This window comes from Pezoporus flaviventris, unplaced genomic scaffold (genome assembly GCF_033815535.1).
Source record: "Pezoporus flaviventris isolate CSIRO_AGI_PZ_B2104156 unplaced genomic scaffold, CSIRO_AGI_Pfla_v1 ptg000031l, whole genome shotgun sequence".
In the NCBI taxonomy this organism is placed as follows: Eukaryota; Metazoa; Chordata; class Aves; order Psittaciformes; family Psittacidae; genus Pezoporus; species Pezoporus flaviventris.
Window position 1 is genome coordinate 24,967,293 of NW_026892579.1, and position 19,136 is coordinate 24,986,428.

The 19,136-nt window shown below is 35.9% G+C and overlaps 1 protein-coding gene across 7 annotated transcripts in view; it reads right to left on the minus strand.

Annotated features, from left to right (window-relative positions):
- Positions 1–19,136, minus strand: part of FAM135A (family with sequence similarity 135 member A) — a 93,882-nt gene that overhangs the window by 22,501 nt on the left and 52,245 nt on the right. For 5 of the 7 annotated variants that reach the window (XM_061460512.1, XM_061460511.1, XM_061460515.1 and 2 more), the window contains 8 exons: positions 18,316–18,442; positions 17,805–17,958; positions 15,267–15,344; positions 12,967–13,016; positions 11,127–11,282; positions 5,030–5,103; positions 4,579–4,733; positions 2,037–4,317 (listed from right to left, as the gene is read on the minus strand). In XM_061460512.1, coding sequence (XP_061316496.1) covers positions 2,037–4,317; positions 4,579–4,733; positions 5,030–5,103; positions 11,127–11,282; positions 12,967–13,016; positions 15,267–15,344; positions 17,805–17,958; positions 18,316–18,442 — 3,075 coding nt within the window. Of the gene's footprint in view, positions 1–2,036; positions 4,318–4,578; positions 4,734–5,029; positions 5,104–11,126; positions 11,283–12,966; positions 13,017–15,266; positions 15,345–17,804; positions 17,959–18,315; positions 18,443–19,136 lie in introns of those variants that run through there. The other 2 variants (XM_061460513.1, XM_061460518.1) reach the window with 2 other exon arrangements.

The following is a 19,136-nucleotide window of genomic DNA, read 5'->3' on the forward strand; positions in this document are numbered from 1 at the left end:
TCTTCTGTAACAAAATCCATACCCCAAGTTTTACTCTGCTCTCTCTTTTCAACACCTCTGCGAACTATGAGGTACTTCTGGAACCACTGAAGATTCTGGCTTAGCTCTCGTCTTCAGTGAGCAACAGCTTTGTTTAAATGTAGTAACAAAATTACAGGAATTGTGACATGCTGGGAGTTCCTTGCATTCCTCCCTTTCTTCTTCTTCCCTTCGTTGTTCTTTTTTTTTTTGTTGTATGACCTCCCTACATAATTAACTGCATATCAGTTTCTCTGCAGCACTTCAGGCTTTATGCTTCCTTACGCTTCTTTCCCTCCTTAATCTGTCTGTTCCACATGATCCCTTCCCAGCATCATGCTGTATGCTATCCTTTTCTGCTTGCTCACTGTTTTCCTCCCATTCTAATTTTTGTTCTGTTTTCCCAGCTTTATCTTTAGCTCATTCCCCATTAACTGGCAGGAGCATGCCTCAAAGAAGTCAGCCTAAAGAGAAACCACTACAGGCAGCTGGTCTTATCACTCTGCAACAGAAGTTACTTGAGTCTGCACTCCAGGCATCTTTTCTGAACTGAACGTACAAAGGCTGATTCTCTGTGGAGCAGATCACGCCCTCTAGAAATCCCAGTTATCCCATGCTCCAGGAGTCTCTGCTTTCCACAGGGTCAAGTCCTTGATTTTACTCCAAGCTGCCCCTTTCCTTTATTTTTACAGAACACATGAAATAGCCTCTGCTTTTAATACTTCCATTCTATGCCAGTACCTACCCTCCAGTATTTCAGATACTATTTTTCCGACCACTTCTAAACTGTTTTCTTTTACTGCTAAAAACCTTCCCTCCCGTTCTCAGCTGCCTACCACAAACTATCTGGTCTTTTATCTCTTCTATCTGCTCAGCATTCTTTTTTGTACCTCTCTTCTTAAGCTTTCTTCTCTTCAATAGCAATGTTTTACTTCCTATACAAGACATTAAACTGCTGCTTCCCATGTTCAGTTATCAGCAGGGAGTATCAGCAAGAAGAGGTGAAATCTGGGATCCCTGATGTTCCTCTAAATTTGGCTTTTCTGGTATCCAAATTGCAGTGTAATTTAGAGCACCATGGGCTTTGAGGTGTTACGTTTTGGGTTAAGATTTAAAAATAAGGCCATTACCTTGGCTTGCATTGCACATTTGCTTCACTTCACTAGGTAGATGGAAAACTAGTTACAGACTGGTTTTGGTTTTATGCCTTTAAACTCAAAGTGTATTTTCCTATGCTTGCTATTTTCACAGAATCATCATAGAGTCACAGAATGGTCTGGGTTGGAAAGGACCTTAAAGATCATCCAGTTCCAACTCCCCTGCCATGAGCAGGGACACCTTCCAGTAGACCAGGTTGCTCCAAGCCCCGTCCAACCTGTCCTTGAACACTGCCAGAGATGGTGCAGTCACAGCTTCTCTGGGCAACCTGTGCCAGTGTCTCATCACCTTCACAGTAAAGAATTTTTTCCTAATGTCTAATCTGAATCTAACCTATTTCAGTTTAAAGCCATTCCCTCCATGCCCTTGTAAAAAGTCCCTCTCTAGATTTTTTATAGCCCTCCTTTAGGTACTGCTCTAAAGTCTCCCCAAAGCCTTCTTTTCTTCTGCAGGCCAAACAAGCCCAGCTCTACCTGTCTTCATAGAAGAGGTGCTCCAGTCCTCTTTATAACAGCTTCCATTTCATAAAACACCATCTTTATGCTCAATAGCTATTACAACATCACTTTTCAGTGATACAATTATTTTTTTAAAAAGCAACATATCAGTGAAATGAAAGAAAAAATTGTTTTGGTTTAAGTTTGTCAAACCACATGAAATGACAAGATAACGTTAGAAGGAATTCAGTGCTAATACACTTTCTATCTGACCATCTAAAATGTGGTATTACTGAGCATGCAGAATCCACAAGCACAGTCCTGGGGGCACTCTAAGAGCCTAACAACCCTTATTTTCCTCTTTTTTATGCCATACTAACACAATTTCTAAAAGTAAAAAACTGGTTTAAAACAATCACTTACGCTAACATTTGAGGCTTTGGGGAGCTTTCATACCAGGATACAGCTGAAGCTGAGCTGTAGGATGTGCTGCCTGGCTGTTGTGTAATTGCATCAGATTTATTCCTTGAGGAACAGATAACATTGCAAGGAGAGTCTCTCAGAGAAGAAGGAAAAGACAGACAACCAGGAGTACAGACAGGAGGCATGCTCATTGCGTCTCGCAGAAGCCCACTATCAATCCTTTCAGACCTCAGGCGTCTCTCTTCTGCTGAGCCATGACCCTGGTCAGCACTGGAAGCTCCATCTAATACACTATAGTCTGTTTCTTCGTAATATCCGTTTTCAATCATTTCCTGATCATCCTCTTCTTCTTCATCTTGTTGGGAAGAGCAAATTATTTGTTTCTCATATGTTTCCTTTTGAGGGCTAACAGGATTGCTGCTGTCCACAGGCCAAATATCTGAAATATCTGTGCTGCTTCGAGACCCAAAATAGTTTTCAACAAGCCCTTGCTTTACCATGTCAGTACTACTGGCTGGAGAAGGATTATCTGTATGAGCTACTGACAGTTCTTCAGTGCTCTCCTTTAGCTCTAAAGGCTCATTATGCTTTCCTTCATTTCTTTTTTCAACCTCGTTCACTGCATTTACAGATGAAGAACCTGAAACAGATGGCTCACCCATACAAGTAATTTCCAAATGCAATTTAACTGTTTCTTCTTTAATGTTAAGATGCCTTTCAATGTCCTGAGAGTCCTTGCAGGCTGTGCCAAGGTCTGCCTGTGGGCTGTAACTTTTCACATGAGTAGATGCATCTTCATCTGAAACAACTAAGTGTAAAAGATCTGCTGTTCCTGAGAGTGAGGAATGTATAGATAGAGTTTTGTTATCCAAGGGCCCTGAAAATACAACACACTGTTGCTGCTGCAAACTGGTGTTTGATTTTGGCAAGTGAGTGGCTCCAAGATCTAATGCTGTTTTACTGTCGCTTAACTGGAGCTCAGGTACAATAGATATCTTTGAATTTTCATCAGGTGACAGCTCATCATCATCTGAAGGCAGAGAATTTATGGATGTCAGGGATGACTGTATTTCACTTACAGCACTGGTACTCTCAGTGCAATGGCTTTCTATTGTGTTTTTTATAGCACAGTCTGGTTTTAGTAAAAGCTGAGGAAATGCTCTGTCACCATTGTATGCACTTTGCCCTTGAACGTTTTCAAAAACCTGATCAGGGTTGGGGTGGGTTGCAAAAGAACTTGGTTCGCTTTCTATACCTGAATCTGAAAACCTAGAAGAGGCATATGTCACGCTAACTTCTAGCAATTTAGTCATGTCTCCACCTGCAGAAAGTTGACTTTCTTTTGTAGAAAGGGCAGGCTGATTACTTTTACTTTTTGTCAAGATGTCACTGGTATGTTGGAAGTTTCTTTCATGGACATCTTCCTTTTCAAGCACTGGTTCCTGTTCTCCCAAATTCATTTTATTTCCAGATTCTGAACACTGAATATTGAGTGTCTGCAAATTCTCTCCTTGCACTCCATCTTGTGGAAACTCTGCCCATGATCCAATGTGAACAGTTACTTTCCCCCCTTCATAGGGATTCTTATTACTTGGTTTAACCTCAATTGTCCTGACTCCTGAGGAAGCTGGTTGTCCTCCATGACAACCTTCAAGTGCACCTATGGGTTGTAGAGCACTATCTGTTTGTGCAGTTCCAGAGCCCATCTGGGAGATACTAAGTCTATCAAAACCAGGCACATTTTCACAGTGCACAGGGCTACCTGGACCTCGTTGGACACCTTCACTCTTGGCCGTCTTTTCCTCAGTTCCAGATGGCAAAAATGGAAGCTCTCCTTGACTTATTTGTCTGGTGCATGTCTTTGTATCACAAGGAAATCTACCTAATGTAGGGTCCAGCCCTTCATTAGCATTGTATGAAGGCCTGCCTTCTGAGCTTCTAGAGGCATCTTCCAGTGCTGCACTTTTCAAACATTTGTAGCCTACTAAGACCACAGAGTCCTTAGAGTTCTGTTTCACAACTTTTTTTGTGTTTTCTGGTTTCATTGTTTTCATGAGCTTAGTAACCTTAACTCTGGATTTATTTGCATCTTCATTTTTCCCTTTCAAAGTTTTTGTTAGCATCTTTTCACTTTCTGAATGCCAAATGTTGGAGGCACCTCTTATTTTCAGTTCCGGGCTAGTAAAACCAGCTACAAAACCTTCTTCAGCTTCAAATTTATCCAGTTTATTGGACTCTGACCTTGGAAGACTCTGAACTACCAACCAGGGCACATCCAGATCTTTCACCAAAAAAAAGGAAGGGGGGAAAAGAAGAAAAAAAAAGAAAAAGGACTGTTTATAACAAGATTATGCAGGTAACTGAAGCTATAAGACACTAGTCATTACAGAACTCTACACATCCTTAAAACTCAAACTAAAGAAAATTTTCCTAGCAAATAAAAAGCTTTAAAGCCAACAAGAAATGCAAAGAAAAATACTCAGGTTTTACTTTTTTTTTTGTTTGTTTCTTCAAAAAGAAACACACTGTGAGGTATGTTTACCTTCGGTAATTGAATCTAAATATCGATCTTCAAATATTATAGGCAAGGAGTTCATATCTCCATCTAGTTCACTGCATTCAATAGGGAGGGGTGGAAGAGAACTGCAGAAGGAAGTGTTTTTGATAGCTGCACACATCTGTAGATGACTCTGAGCACTGAAAAAAAGGAAGTAGTCCTACATGAAAAAAACAGAACTATTTGGTTTTACATTAAGAGAAATTAGCAGTAGTTTCGTTCACTTTAGTGGAAGCTTTTCTACTAATTAATTATCTGATAGCTATAATAGTTCTTTAACAGCTTCTTATGTAACTTTCATTAAAAATTTCAGATCTCAATTTAGAACGTAAGTTTCTCTTGACATTGTTATGTAAGAATTTTTGCAAGACAGTACTTCTACACAACAACAGCTATAGAATAATGCTACATACTGTGCACTTCAAAGGCTACTCACTGTAGTTCTTGATAAGCAAGGGCAGCTTGCCTAGGATGCTCAAGACAAAAGAATGCTTCTGCAAATCTGCGCACCTGTAAGATCCAAATAAAGTCAGAGCTTGTTTTATGTTACACACAATTTCTGAAACCCCAGCAGCATTCCTACACGTTATTAACTTGTATGTATAGACAGTTACTTTTCAAAAAAACATTCAGCCTGAGTGGGAGGGAAGAGGATGCCACAGACTAGACTAGTGACTGAGATGTGTATTTTGTACACTGGGACTGAGGGGAATTGTATTAGATTCAGCTGCTTACTGACAGCTTGACTACCAAGAAATCAATTATCCAAATCAGGATCATCTGAAACAATAACACACAAGAATATTAAATTTCTGTAAGAAGGAAAAGACTGATGTGCACTTCTGAATGTGTTTGAGGATTACCTTTAGAAGTAGAAACCCATTAGGTATTCTGCAGTCTCAGATACAGAGGTATGTGTTTCAAACTTCTCACAGTAAACTACTGTGCAAAAAAAATCTTTTGTTTCTAAAGATTTCACATGCACATTTCAAAGACAGTAACAAAATGTATGCTACTTACAAGCACTGTAGTCAAGACTTAATTGTACGCCTGAAGTCAATAAACCATACAATACTGAAATAGTATTTTGTAACATAGGGGAATGTATTTTTTAATCAGCAAATAGTGTGAATTATACAGCAATTTACTACAAATAAAAACATAATGAAAGTATTGAAAACGCAGCATCTAGAAACATAAAAATTAGTTTTGCAAGATGAGATTTCTCACATACCTGATGTTACATAAAAAAATTAATTCAAATCTAGATGCATTTTTAGAATTTTTATTTTTGCAACTGCCCAATTACATGCATAAAAAAAAAAAACAATGTGCTGTACAATGGCTGCTGGCAACTGCTTGTGCACTAACTTTGGCATAAACATCAATTTGTTTATATTCATTATATCAAAATTTCTATCCCACTTGGATACCATATATGTAGCTAATCTACTTAATTTGTGTACCAACAACTTACTGGCCCCCTACTCCTTTATTTCTCCATTATACTCTTGGTCTTCCTCTTAAGTTACCTATTCCCAAACAGATCATGAGTTTGCAGTGTACCTGGCAGACTCAGTTCAGCTCCCCCAGCTCTTTCACTTCACTCAGAGCTGCAGCCAGCATCCCCATCCACCCTGAGCACAGACATGGCACTAGAAAAATCCTGTGGTTTACCTGCCGAACAGCAGTCCTTCAGGACCACATTAACTTCTGTTCACAGATAAGCACTTGCAGGGGAGTTAGTTTTCCCTCCTGATACACTGCCCAGTATACATTTAAAGGGTACTGTTTGGATTGGATGAAGATTTATGTTCTGTAGCTTCCACTTTTTCCTATTTTTTATCTTGGTAGAAGAAAAACCCAGAAAAAAAAATGCTCCACAGTGCGTAAGAAAAAAAACCAAGCCCAAATCACAAACATTAATTCTCCAATCTCTAACCTGCAATAGAAACTGAAAGCCCTGTCCCAACCTCCCAGAATTCAATTTACTGTATTGTATGAAGCTAATCTCAGTCATAACATCATCTCTGACTAGTTATGGAAAATATTTTGAAGTAAAAACACTACAAATATGATACTTTCTTGAAAATGCAACTTCCACTCAGCAGTGAGCAGACACAAAGATGTGTCTGCTTTCCTTCAGAAATCACAATGGGGTTCATGCATACAGATATGGTGTCAGAACTGGTGCTCCTATGCATTCCTCTACATTTTCCCAGCTGACTTTCCTGAACAGACGTTTCTCTTCCAAATACATTATTTTGTCAGAACTAATCCCCAATCTTTCTCCCAGCAAGAGAGGACTGTTGCACAATAGACTTGGAGAAAATTTTACAGGTTAAAATCTAGATTTAAGAACAACTGATCATGGAGAGTGGACTGGTTATCATTCTAAACTAAGCAACTTTAAAATGAATTAAAGATCATAATCAATCAGGTAACAGGAAGTAAACAGTAACAGGAATATTGCCTGATTAGTAGCTGTACTTGGCTTAAGTCCAGAGAAGAGCATAAAGTCGTTTCCCAGGATTCAAGCCAGGTAGTTTTGACTTTAGATGCGAGCAATCACTTTACCACAGAAAGCAAATGGAGTTATATGGAGACTAGATCTTTAGAATTCTGCTACTCTCTCAAACAGAAAAAGGAAGATGCTTTTTTTCTTGTTTGCAGTAAATCCTGTTCATAATTGCTTAAGTAATTCCAGTGTTTTTGAAGAAAATCTGATTACCAGCTCCAGACAGCTCTTATTACAACAGCAATGGTATAAAACTAGCCAAAAACAAACTCTGAAAGCCCCATAAATCAATATTAAGGAGACAAAAAACCACCAAACCAACAGTAGTTTATTACATTTAATCAGTGCTTAACTAATGGAAGGACCAAGGCATTTGCTGGCACAATGGTAAACAGGCACTGCAGAACCAGAATGACTACCAGCTGGGTGACATTGACTGAGGCACTACCAATTTGGGATGACTCCTGAGTTACTCTGCAGGAGGAAATTGTATCCACTATCCTAGTCCCTACAGACTTACCCAAATTATGTTTTTTATGGTCCTTCCAGTGTAAATAAGAGAAAAATTTTTACAGAAAACCTGCCATGGAATATATTGAGTCCCTGCACATTTATGTGTAACAGTCTGAGATCTTATTTCTCAGTTCTCCTATTTTATGACTAATCCAACTGAAAGAAATCATTTTGGAAGATCATGTTCAGACCTACCAGAAGATGTCACTATAGAACAAAGAGGTGAACTAGCGTTAGTGTGCAAACTTTCTGTAATATAAAAAACCATACTCTTAGGTATTTTTTTTTTTTCAGTAAAACACAGCTTTAAAACCTTGTTGGTGCGATAATGTGGTCGACAGATGTTCTAGGATACCTAAAATGTTATTGTTTTTTTAATGCAGTGCTCAATATTCATAGTATTTGAAAATAGTTTAAATACTTAAGTAAACAAGTAAAAATAAGTGTTTAAAATAGTAATTTTAAATACTTACACATGTTATTCCATTATAACTCTATTTTCTAACAATACTTCAGCAGAAATACTTGATTTATAAGCATCCATACAAAGAGGGTGAAAGCAATTTACCAAATAGAGATGACAGACATTTCTAGGGGTCCTTCAACACAAATACCTAAACCAGTCAGATTAATGACTTTCTAAAAGGGTTCATTTATCTTAGATTAATACTTCCCTGGAGATAAATTTACAGTGGAGAGTGTAGTCTCAAATACTGCAAGATGAAAAGGTAAAATAAAAAAGAGATTTAGCATCCAGTGGCAAACACATCAGAATATTAGTTTCCAAAATAAAAAGGATTATTTATAACAGTTTTGTATAGTACCAAACTCTTATTCTACAAAGGACAGATACTTTCTCAAGGGGAGAATTAGTAGGTCACCTCTCAAATCTCAACTACATTCAGTAACCAGAAAGCAGGCGTCATTTGATATGTGCAGATAATGCCTCTGGTGAAACATGATCATTGTAGGTTTCCCAAAAGAAGTTCATACAAACTCTCGGAATATAAATTCTCAAGAGATTATTAATACAAATTACAATTAAGCTAAGCACTGCAAAACAGAATCCACAGTCAACAACTGAGCATGCTCTTAGAAGAGTCCAGGCTCAAATTTATCATCTCTTTAACTTCAAGGTTTACTGAAGTTTATGGACTGCTGGCTCCTGCTCTACTGCCATGTAGCAAGTCCAGTGGAGCTATGGTTTATTATATGAATTTATTTACATATATTTGCAAAGTATTTACACAAGCTCTTCACATCTTGGAGAACAGAAAACAAGTGTCACATTTGTTAAACAATTTTACTAATTGTTTGTAAAATTAAGTACTGTCACATTGCTGGTTCTAAGTTAGCTCAGGTAAAATTTCCTTCCCAATGCCATCTTCTTCAGTTCTTAAAGAGTCAGCCTGTTTGCTCTTTGCTATCAGCCCTAAATAAAAAGTTAATTGTAAGATTTCCCATGTCCTGCATCTCCTTTTCACTCTCTGATGTTTGGGTAGATAATGAAGTATCCAGTAACTGCAGAACTCAGTAAGAAATAGCAATCAGGCACTTCTTTGAAAAAGTAAAAAAGTTTTTCAGTTATAAGAGAGATTACCCCTGAGCTCAAGTTAGGAAAGTTTATTTATGCATAGTGACAGATAACAAAAGAAGTGGGCATAATAGAAACTTGAAAGGGAAAAAAATGCAGGCATGAAATTGAATTCTACCTTTTTTTTTTTAAATTTATTTAAGAAGGAGGAAGCGAACCGTTATTCGAATTTTGTGCAAACTGAAAAGCATCACTGAAATACTTTGAATACGTGCAACATCCCAATTCACACAGTATAACCAACTATTTTGATTTATACTCCCTAAAATAAAACCAACGGTAGTAAAATTCAATAAATAAGGTATTTTAGAGCTAGAGAGAATTATTCCAACACAGATTTTAAAAGGAACCACATTTAAGAAGCTAAATACATCATAAAAACACCAATACTGAAGCAGTAGAAATAAAAATATTAATACTTCTTTTGGTTTTACTAAATAAATACTTGAGCAAACACTAACATGCAAGCAGTTGAATGCAAGTTCAGGCTAAGTGAAACAGAATTCTTGGTCCATACAGCTTCCACCAGTTAAGTGAAAAGGTTCCAGAATTCACATGAAAAGCAAAGAAAGGTGAGCTTCATAGATAGCCAGTACAATGATTATGCCTCCTTCCGGTTAGCACATCTAACAAATAAGCCTTGTGCTCTTCCTGAGAGATTCCATCTATTCTCCAAAACAGGACATTTCCACAACCATGATTCCCTAATTAAATGTGATTTATCAAGTCTGCACATAAGACCACATAAGACCACAAAGTATCCTTCATACGCTTCCCTCCAGAACAAGAAGAGAAACGGTTTTGATGGAAGTGACAGAAATGCTGATGAGACAAATCAAATCTTTGAGAGCTAAGGCCTTAAGACAGACTTTGTTCTGGATTGAGACTATTATGAAGCACTGATAATGTCTATTTTTATTAACCAGACCTTCTAACAAGCTCTCTGTAAAAGGCTGTACATGAAGCACCTTCAGATAATCTCATAAAATCACCTATTCTGTAACGTGATACAAAGGCACAGGTTGTGAAGTCAGACAGTAACAATGCCAGACCAGCCAAAGATCAGGCTGTACGTCTGATGAATAGGGGTGGTGGGTGTCATCGTTTATCTCTTTTTATTTTATTGAATCGTCCTCTCTGAAAACTTTAGAATGTCAGGTTTCTTCAACTCCTTGCCCACAGAAGAATGGACAGAAAACACATTCACTGGAAAGTAAGAGTAACACTTTAGCTCATATCTGAAAATATTTCACTACTGGAACAAGCATTGCTGTGTTTTTGCATGTAAAAGGCCCACAGCAACTGTATATGCATATACACAGATCAACTGTGTGTGCAGGTACACACTATATGTATGCTTTTATACATATATATACATACTTACATGCCAGATAATTTCTAATACATATCTTCTTTTTTAAAAATCCCACTTGAGAGACTTTTCAGAGCTTATGAACATTATAAATTCTTAATTCAGAAGGAAAGTACGCTTTGTTTTATGATGGAAGCAGGTAGCCTAAATACAGCAGGGCAGTAAAATGTAGGGTGGGAGCCACGCAAGGCATACCTCCTACAGAAAAATACATCATTCTGCACATTACATCTTACTCCACAGACTGCAATTTGCCTTCTGAATTGCATTTCTTATTCAAAAGATGACTGAATTAGTTGGTTTGTAAACATAAATAATGTATTTTATGCATTGTATTTCAAGAATAAGCTCTAACAACATGATACACAAGCAACATATGCAATAACGACAGCTCCCTTTATGATTCCAACTAGCTCTCCCAAATAAAACTAGAAATATTAGAATCTGGAGTCTCATTTTGATATACATTTCCACACAATGGGTCACAGTAAGAGTATGAGTATCCCAGAGGTCTTAAAGACAGAGTCAATACTTACTCTTAAAGTGTGATGCTCTTGTGCTAGTAATACTGTGACCTCCTCTTGTAAGGTAATGACCTCCAGAAATTGCCCCCAGAGAGCCATCAGAAGTGAGCAAAGCTGAGCAAGATTCATATTTATAAGTTCTGCCAGTTCATCAGGATTTTCCATTTTCTAAAGTCAGGAAAAAATATTTACATCACTAACAGATGAGACCATAATGTACTGACAAGAATCATAAAAAGGTTACTTTATCTCAGTGAGAATTTCAATTTAAAAAATAACTTTCAAATGAGAACTGCTTTGCCCAAGTATCAGAATTGAATTAACCTATGATACAACACTAGTAGATTATTTTAAGTTGTGTTAAGTATTATCCAGTTGTCTTTTAGAATTAGGACTCTTGACCTTAAATTAATGCACAATTCAATTGTGCAACAGTAACTGAGTTACAACAGTTGCGTTTTCTAACACACAGTGTGCCTGAAAAGAAAAGGAATCAGTAAACAGAAAATCTATACTCACTGTGCTAGTACAACTTTGATACAATAGTAGAAGTTTAAAAGGCATATCTCCAACAGTCCCAACTCACAATAACATTTATATGGTGCTATATATCTACATATACTTTAAGCATAATCAGTGTTATAGTACCGGCTTCCTAGAAACAGATCACACCAAGACAAACTCAGTGTGAAACACTGAAACAAGGTTTTCCTTATTAACAACGTACTGTAATACTTTGCTATGGTCCCACAGCAGTCAATCGTAGCCTGACAGGCGTATGTTCCCTGCGATTACAAAAAACCACCATTTTTCAGAAACATACTGCTGGCATATAAGGCATTGAGGCAAAGGGTTTAAAAAGTAAAGACAGCAAAGACTGAATACCTGGCAATATTAAGAGCAAGTAGGAAAAGGACTGCAAACATTGAAATACCAACTTAGCAGATGACAGAGGAAATAAAAGGAATTTTTGATGAGAACTGCACAAAAGAAGAGAATGGAGAAAAGGGAAACAATATGAACATACTTTACCAAGCTAAGGGAGTAACAGAAGAATGTACATATAAAAAAACTAATACATAAAGTAAGATTATTAGCTGGCCATAGAGAGAGCTAACTGCTGGCTTTGTCTGCAGATACTAATGATATCCTTTTAAAGACAGCACTACATTTCCTTGAAGTTATACTACTACTACAGTAATGAAAATTAAGCCTGATGTTCAACAGCCAGGCAGATGGCCCACTAGCCAGCAAAGCAGGGACAATCTTTCAAAAAAGTTTTAAAACCTGTGGTTTAAACTCTGCTGTGACAAGGAAATTAGCTATTCGCTGGGGCTAGTTCTGACTAAGGAGAGAGCTGGGGAGATTCTCCATTGGAATTGGAAACAGACAGTTTTTCCTTGCAAATGATGAAAACAGAACGAGACAGCATCAGGACAAGTGCTTCCGGGTGAGGGGATCACTTGAAGAATCTGCTTTTGTACAACTTACTACTACTGCTTGATCTTCTAACATTGTTATTTAATACCATCAAAACCAAAGAATTCGAATTCTAAATGTAGAAAATTAAAAATTTTATTTTAATATAAGTAATCCACCTTTCTATAAGCTTCAGTTTCATGATATACAAAGGCTACCATGGCTACTACTGACACACCAAGCCACCAGATCAATAGTTAAGCTTCAGAGTCAAGTTGAGCCATTTCTCTTTGAATAAGAAAACGTTGAAATGTGTTGGCAAAACCCATATAGATTGTAATTACTGAAACAAACAGTTTACTTCCAAGTAGCACATGAAATGAGCATACTCTATACTTATTTCACTTAGTTAATACATGAAAAAACCCTGTACCTTTACTTCTTCACACAATTCTGTAAGACGAACTTCTACATCTATGTTTTCTGGAAAGATGAGAAGACATATCCATGAAACATGTATTTTCCAATTTGCAGAGTAAAACCAATTATCCCACAAAATAGTTTTAAAACAGGAAAATGAACCCATCAAATAAAACTCGAAGCTGCAATAAATGCTACAGTCAACTTTAAATCAAGTAAATTATAAACTCCCATTAAAATAATTTCTTAGCAATTTCTGAGATTGAGGATAGAATTGATTAAAAAAAAGGGCTGCAATTGAGTATTACTCATGATCCGTTGTCAAGAACACCAATTTTTCATTCAAAATTATACCTGAAAATACTCTTATTTAGATGATACAGTTTGCAGATTATGCATTGACAGCTGCTCAGCTATGCAGCAGCAATGTCATTGTTCACAACCAAGATAATGCAATTCCTCATCTACCTCTGATTTTCCAGAGATACCCTATGCCAAAACCATTTTTCTACAGGTGTATTATTTACCTGATTCGATAGCTACATTAATATTAATACAATTCTTTAATTGTTTGAGGAATCATGTTTTAGTCAAATGAAACTGTTCTTTAATTGACCTTTCTCTCAACAGGTCAATGTTAAGAACAAATCAATCTTCCATGATATGGCAGCTTAAACTCAGTATGAAGCTCAAATGACTTATATATAAAGAAAACAGATTTCTTCTTTCATGCAAGATGTTTTTCCTTGTTAATCATTCCTAGTCTACTTAAGGGAATCTAATTAATCAAAAAATTTAGTCCTATGTTTTAATTTCCTTCTATATGAAGGGAACACTTTATAAACCCTAAAATTGTCTGAAACAACTATTTATATTTAAATTCATTTCTGAAGGACAGTATTAAGGAAAAAAACCCTACAATATTTCTTGAAAACATACATGAACAAAACATGCCTTGAAATCCACAACAATAAATCTAGGATACAGATAATAAACATGGGCTTACAGAATGGCAACAGGGTGATTGGTTACTCAACTTGTCTTCCAATGATACCACCTAGATTTGGTAAGTATATGTTGATTTTCAACTAATTGTATCCGTTACACTTAATTTGTTTGGCATTAAGTTTAAATCTAATTCACACAACTCAAAGTTCTGAGAAAATATGCAAACTGAAGAAATGCATTAAGTTCTCAGAGACAATTTTAGAACTGTTTTTGAAAGAAACTACGTACACCTCTGTTAGCTGAACAGTACATCATGTACTAACTTTTCTGAAAGATATGTATTTATAAATATTCTGAAAATATATGAAAACAGTTTGATATGATACTACTTTTGGTGAGTTTGTGGCCACATGAATTTTAACATTAGTGAAAATATCATTTGCTTTATGGTTTACATTAGTGAAAGTAAATGTTTACTTATGAGACACAATGCTGATTACTTATCTTGTTCAAAGCCTATCCTCAGTTGCATTGTGACAAACCTTTAAAACTTAAGTCTAAAATTATTATGGAAAAATCCCAAACTATCATGTCATATATAAAAAAATAATAATAAAATAATAGAGGGAATACAAGACAAAAGGAAATTAACCATAACATTCTACAGCAATAATGTTTATGCAGCAAATATCTGATGCAATATTGCTGGTTCTGCTACAGACTAGTTTTATCTTTTTTTTAAAAACAAAACCAAAATATAGTTATAAATTATTAAGCTGGTGATCTAATATGAGACTGTACTGCCATTTTATTCTTTTCCCATCACAAACTTCCTTGTGCTTAAAAACAACACTGTCATCTTTTGTCCAGGCCGACACTGACACTCTCCAAAGGGAAAATTGGCAATTTAGATACAGACAAATTCATGTTAAACTTTGAAAATGTCTTGTGTAGTGTTTGGAAGAATCAAGCCTTGAGATACCAGAAGCAACTCGAAAGAATTCTCAGGAAGAAAAGGTATTAGTCTTTAATAATCTAAAAAATCTGCGTGTGATGTAAAACTTTAATAATTAGCTATTTTATTTAAATGGTAACAACTGACTGACCTCTTTAATCATTTTTGTTTAGGACAACACTAAATCAAACACCAGTAATAATTTCTCATTTTTATTATCTATATTCAGCCTAGAAATAAGCAGCTCAATTCTGCAGACTTCATAAGAGTTCAATATATGTTCACTCTGGCCAAATAGTGAAATAGTGCTCCTGTTTAGAAAATAATGTAATATTTTATATTATAAGAATATAGTATTTTATAGTATTAATAAAAGCTGAGGGGTTATATCACCTGCTTTGAAAACATACCTAGGTAGGCGTCTCTCTGGGTTCGTGGATATTTTCTTCTGAGAAGGCGTTCATAAAGGACCTGCATGCTGGCCTTGGCTAGTTATAGGGATTGCACACACATGGCTAGTTACTACACTCCTTTTTTCATCTGAGATTTATTATTTGCCTTAAAGTTAGTAAAAAAGCTTATTGCTAGCCTAGCAATTAGTGCAGTTAGATCAGTACATGAAAGCATATAATTTTAGTGTAGTTTCTAGATTAGAACACTTGTGATATACATTGAGCTAGCATATTTTATTTCCTGAAACCAATAATACTTAAATGCTCAATTACACTTATGAAGTCCCACAGTTGTCTGCACATGCTTCTGCAAAATCACTGTGTTGTGTTAAAATTATATAACAGAGCAACAGCAAAGCAAATAGAAGAAACAAAATTAAAGAGGTAATAATTTAATTTAAAAGAAAAAGTGATGATTCTGGGATTTAAACAGGACTTCAAACATTTTTTCTGCAAAGCGCATTTAAACTTCAGACATAGATCTCCACTATAAAACATTCATTTATTTTAAAAATAAAAAATAAATGCAAATGACAACTGTGTACTTTGTGAAGTGCGAAGATCTTCAGTTTCTTTGCAGACATCACAGAAACACAGCTTTTACATTTTAATGTTGATGAATTTTAGAAAAATTAGCATTAATGGAAGGCATTAGTTATTTTTAATGAAAAGTAGCTTAATTTTTACATTATTAGTCCTTTTTGTTCTATCAATTGTCCCAATCAATGTATATAAAAATTAACTGAAATAAATTAAACAGATTTACAAATAAGAAAACAAAGTAGTTCTAGCAGAGACTTAAAAAGAAATAAAAATTCCACAAGAAACAAACCGTCAGCAAAATACGTACAATGAATGTTAAATGTCAGTAATAATTTTCTCCTCATGTATTTATTTTGAGAATTGCTGTTCAAGCTTACATTTCTAAAGGTAAGCTAAATTACCCACAGAAATGACAAAAGGTGTGACTCAAGTTCACTGAAGCGTACAAAAATGTTTTTGGTGACTTCAATGAGGTTTGAAAGATACAATCCAACTATGAAAATCAATGGCTGGCTTTTTTCTGTTATAGACAGATTTTGCAGGAACGTTTTAGGGGAATTGAAGGTCCTATCTGAAACACCAAAGTATCAAGATTTAGTGCACGCCTAGCCTTACAACAACAGTGCCACTAGACTCTATTTCGGAAAAAACACATTTTATCCCTAAAAGGAAGTTTAAGAGTTGAGTCATTCCTTTAACAGGGTGCTCCTCTCCATATCTAGATTAAGATAACTGACACAGAAATACTTTTTGCACTGTAACTGTAGCAGTATTTTTGCTTCTATAAAGAAAAAGCCTCAGCTTTTGGTATTTTTCTATGCTCAGATTTGTAATGCACTCCCTCCCTCATTTTTTTGGTAATAGCTTTGTGTTTTGTAATATACAAGTGAAACATTTTTTTTTGTTTGAATCACTAACTGACTGCATCATATTTTTAAAATAGCTTTCATATCTCAATTTCCAACATTATTGCTTCATAATGCTTAGTTTTGACATTGGTAAAATTAACCAATACCAAAAAAAACCCACACCCCTATTCAATAAATGCTGTCTGAAATCAATGTAAAGTCCAAAAGACCTATTTTTCAGATTTAAATAGAACTTTACATGACTAAAAATATGTAAGCTTGATGAGGAGAAAGTCTAAATCATCCTTTATAATGCTAACATTTTTTTCCTTTTGACTTCCACTCCTCTCTTAGTTCACAAGTTGAGGCTAAGCTCTCTAATATACCTGCACTCTACAGAAATGTAATGTACATTTCTATACATTTAATGTAGCAATTTTACAGTTACTTCTAAGAAATGTAGTTACTGGAAGTCTTATTTGCCACAGAACTTGTTTTTTTCTATGAGACTGCCCTGTAAGAGTTTAATTTTAACTTCACTGAAGAAATAGCTTCTCTGAAACTGTATTTTAACTACTCAGTTTTATAGAAACAGTTCTTGTCTATTCAAATATTTTCCTAATTCTTAGGTAACTAAGGCTGCCTCAAAGTTACATTAAAAACTGAGCCAGCAGCAATTTTTTCTTGTAGGTCTTTTTTAAGGTAAGTTTCCATTACAATATTCTTTTCAAATCAAAGCTTACAGAGTTACAATTTTTATACAGATGTACAATGTTTCCATATAAAAACCAAACAAGTACAGCATGCTACTCAGATTAAAAATTTCTCTTTCTCACCACTAACCACAGTGATTTGCAATAACAGGGTAAATCAAGACCAACAAGAAAATATTTGCATAAAATCAGGCTGCTATCTCCTCATTTTATTAGTAATGTTGACAGTACTTGCTTCTTTTTTTTTTAAAAAGTTATTAATTCCAGCTCAGCTCAAGCAAAGAGATTTTAGATCTACAAGATGTATGAAATCAATGCCAGTTTAATCTAGAAGAGTGGTATTTTTAATAAACATTGACAGAAAGTGATGCATTTTATTACGTTCTACATACCCAGTTCAATGCGATGAGAAGAGGGGAGCTCCTTTGTTATCATAACAAAATAGCTATGTAATCCTTTGAAAGCAAGCAGCAAACTGGCACAAAGCGTGTAGTGGAAATTATAAGCATGGTTGAGAAAAGATTCTGAAACAACAAAACTGCAACCCTAAAAAAAGAAGATAGATAAGGCTCACATTAATTTTGTATAATACATGAAGTGTTAACAGAATAACTAAAGAGACAGATAAGCAAATTGCCTCTTTTCACAAACCTCATCCATATTTTTGTGATTTTCAATGGACTGCAATATGTTAAAGAACAGGTTAAACACTTAATATGGTAAGCTTTCATCTGCGTGTTTCTGAGCATGTAACACTGGCTTTTGGAACAACTGTCATTTCCGATATCAAATGGCAAACCAGAGTAACTCCAAGAAAGTTCATTCTTTACCAAGTAATATTTCTGCAGAATAGAAAACTCACACTGCCCATACAAAGAAAATATTAAACTGATATACTCTTACATCTGCTGATAACTGTTTTGCGTAGTTATTGCCGAAGACCACACTTTCAAGAGAAGGAATCACAGAGTCCCTGTTTTGTGCTGGTGCATTCCTGTTCAACCATGTATTCTTCACTGGGCGAGGAAAACTGCAAAAAAGCACAAATGAACCAGTAATTTCAACATACTATATGTCACAAAACTATCATACTTAAACACATTCTTGACTTTTCTTGAAAGGTAGTATAAACAAGGACCTTCAGTATAATCCTGGAAGCTCCTAGCATGGTTGGCTGCCCGTTTAAAAGTCCTCAGGATGGCCCAGATACCTCAGTTAAGTTTCTGGTGCTTGCATTAGGGGAGCAGCGCTTTTGAAAGAGTTTTCTTCAAAGCAAGTCTCCAGCTAGTTGGAGAAATGTAAGAAATTATTACCCTCAACTGTTCCGTTGCCATCTCTCACCATGAAGGTCAGCAGACTTTGTGTCAGGAGACTCTGTGCCAGTTCTTCCTCATCATTTCCAATGCAAACTTCATCTAATTGAAACGATAAAATTGAAGCAGTAGCAAGCAGCTGGAAAGCTGTCACACAAACTACCACTGCTGTTTTCCTACAGGATACCTGACCTTTGCCTACTGAGGAGAAGAGCCCATCCTGAGCCCTGGGAGAACAGAGCCTCCTGCAACAAAGCTGCCTTGCAGGAACAAAGAACTAGGGAAAATGACTGAAAGATGAATGAACACAGAAAAGTGCAGACTTTTAGATAATGGGCAGAAAGAGATAAGCAATGATAGCTTAATAAAAAGAGCAGATTGTACAGGACTCCAGGGCTGTAACTAAATGGA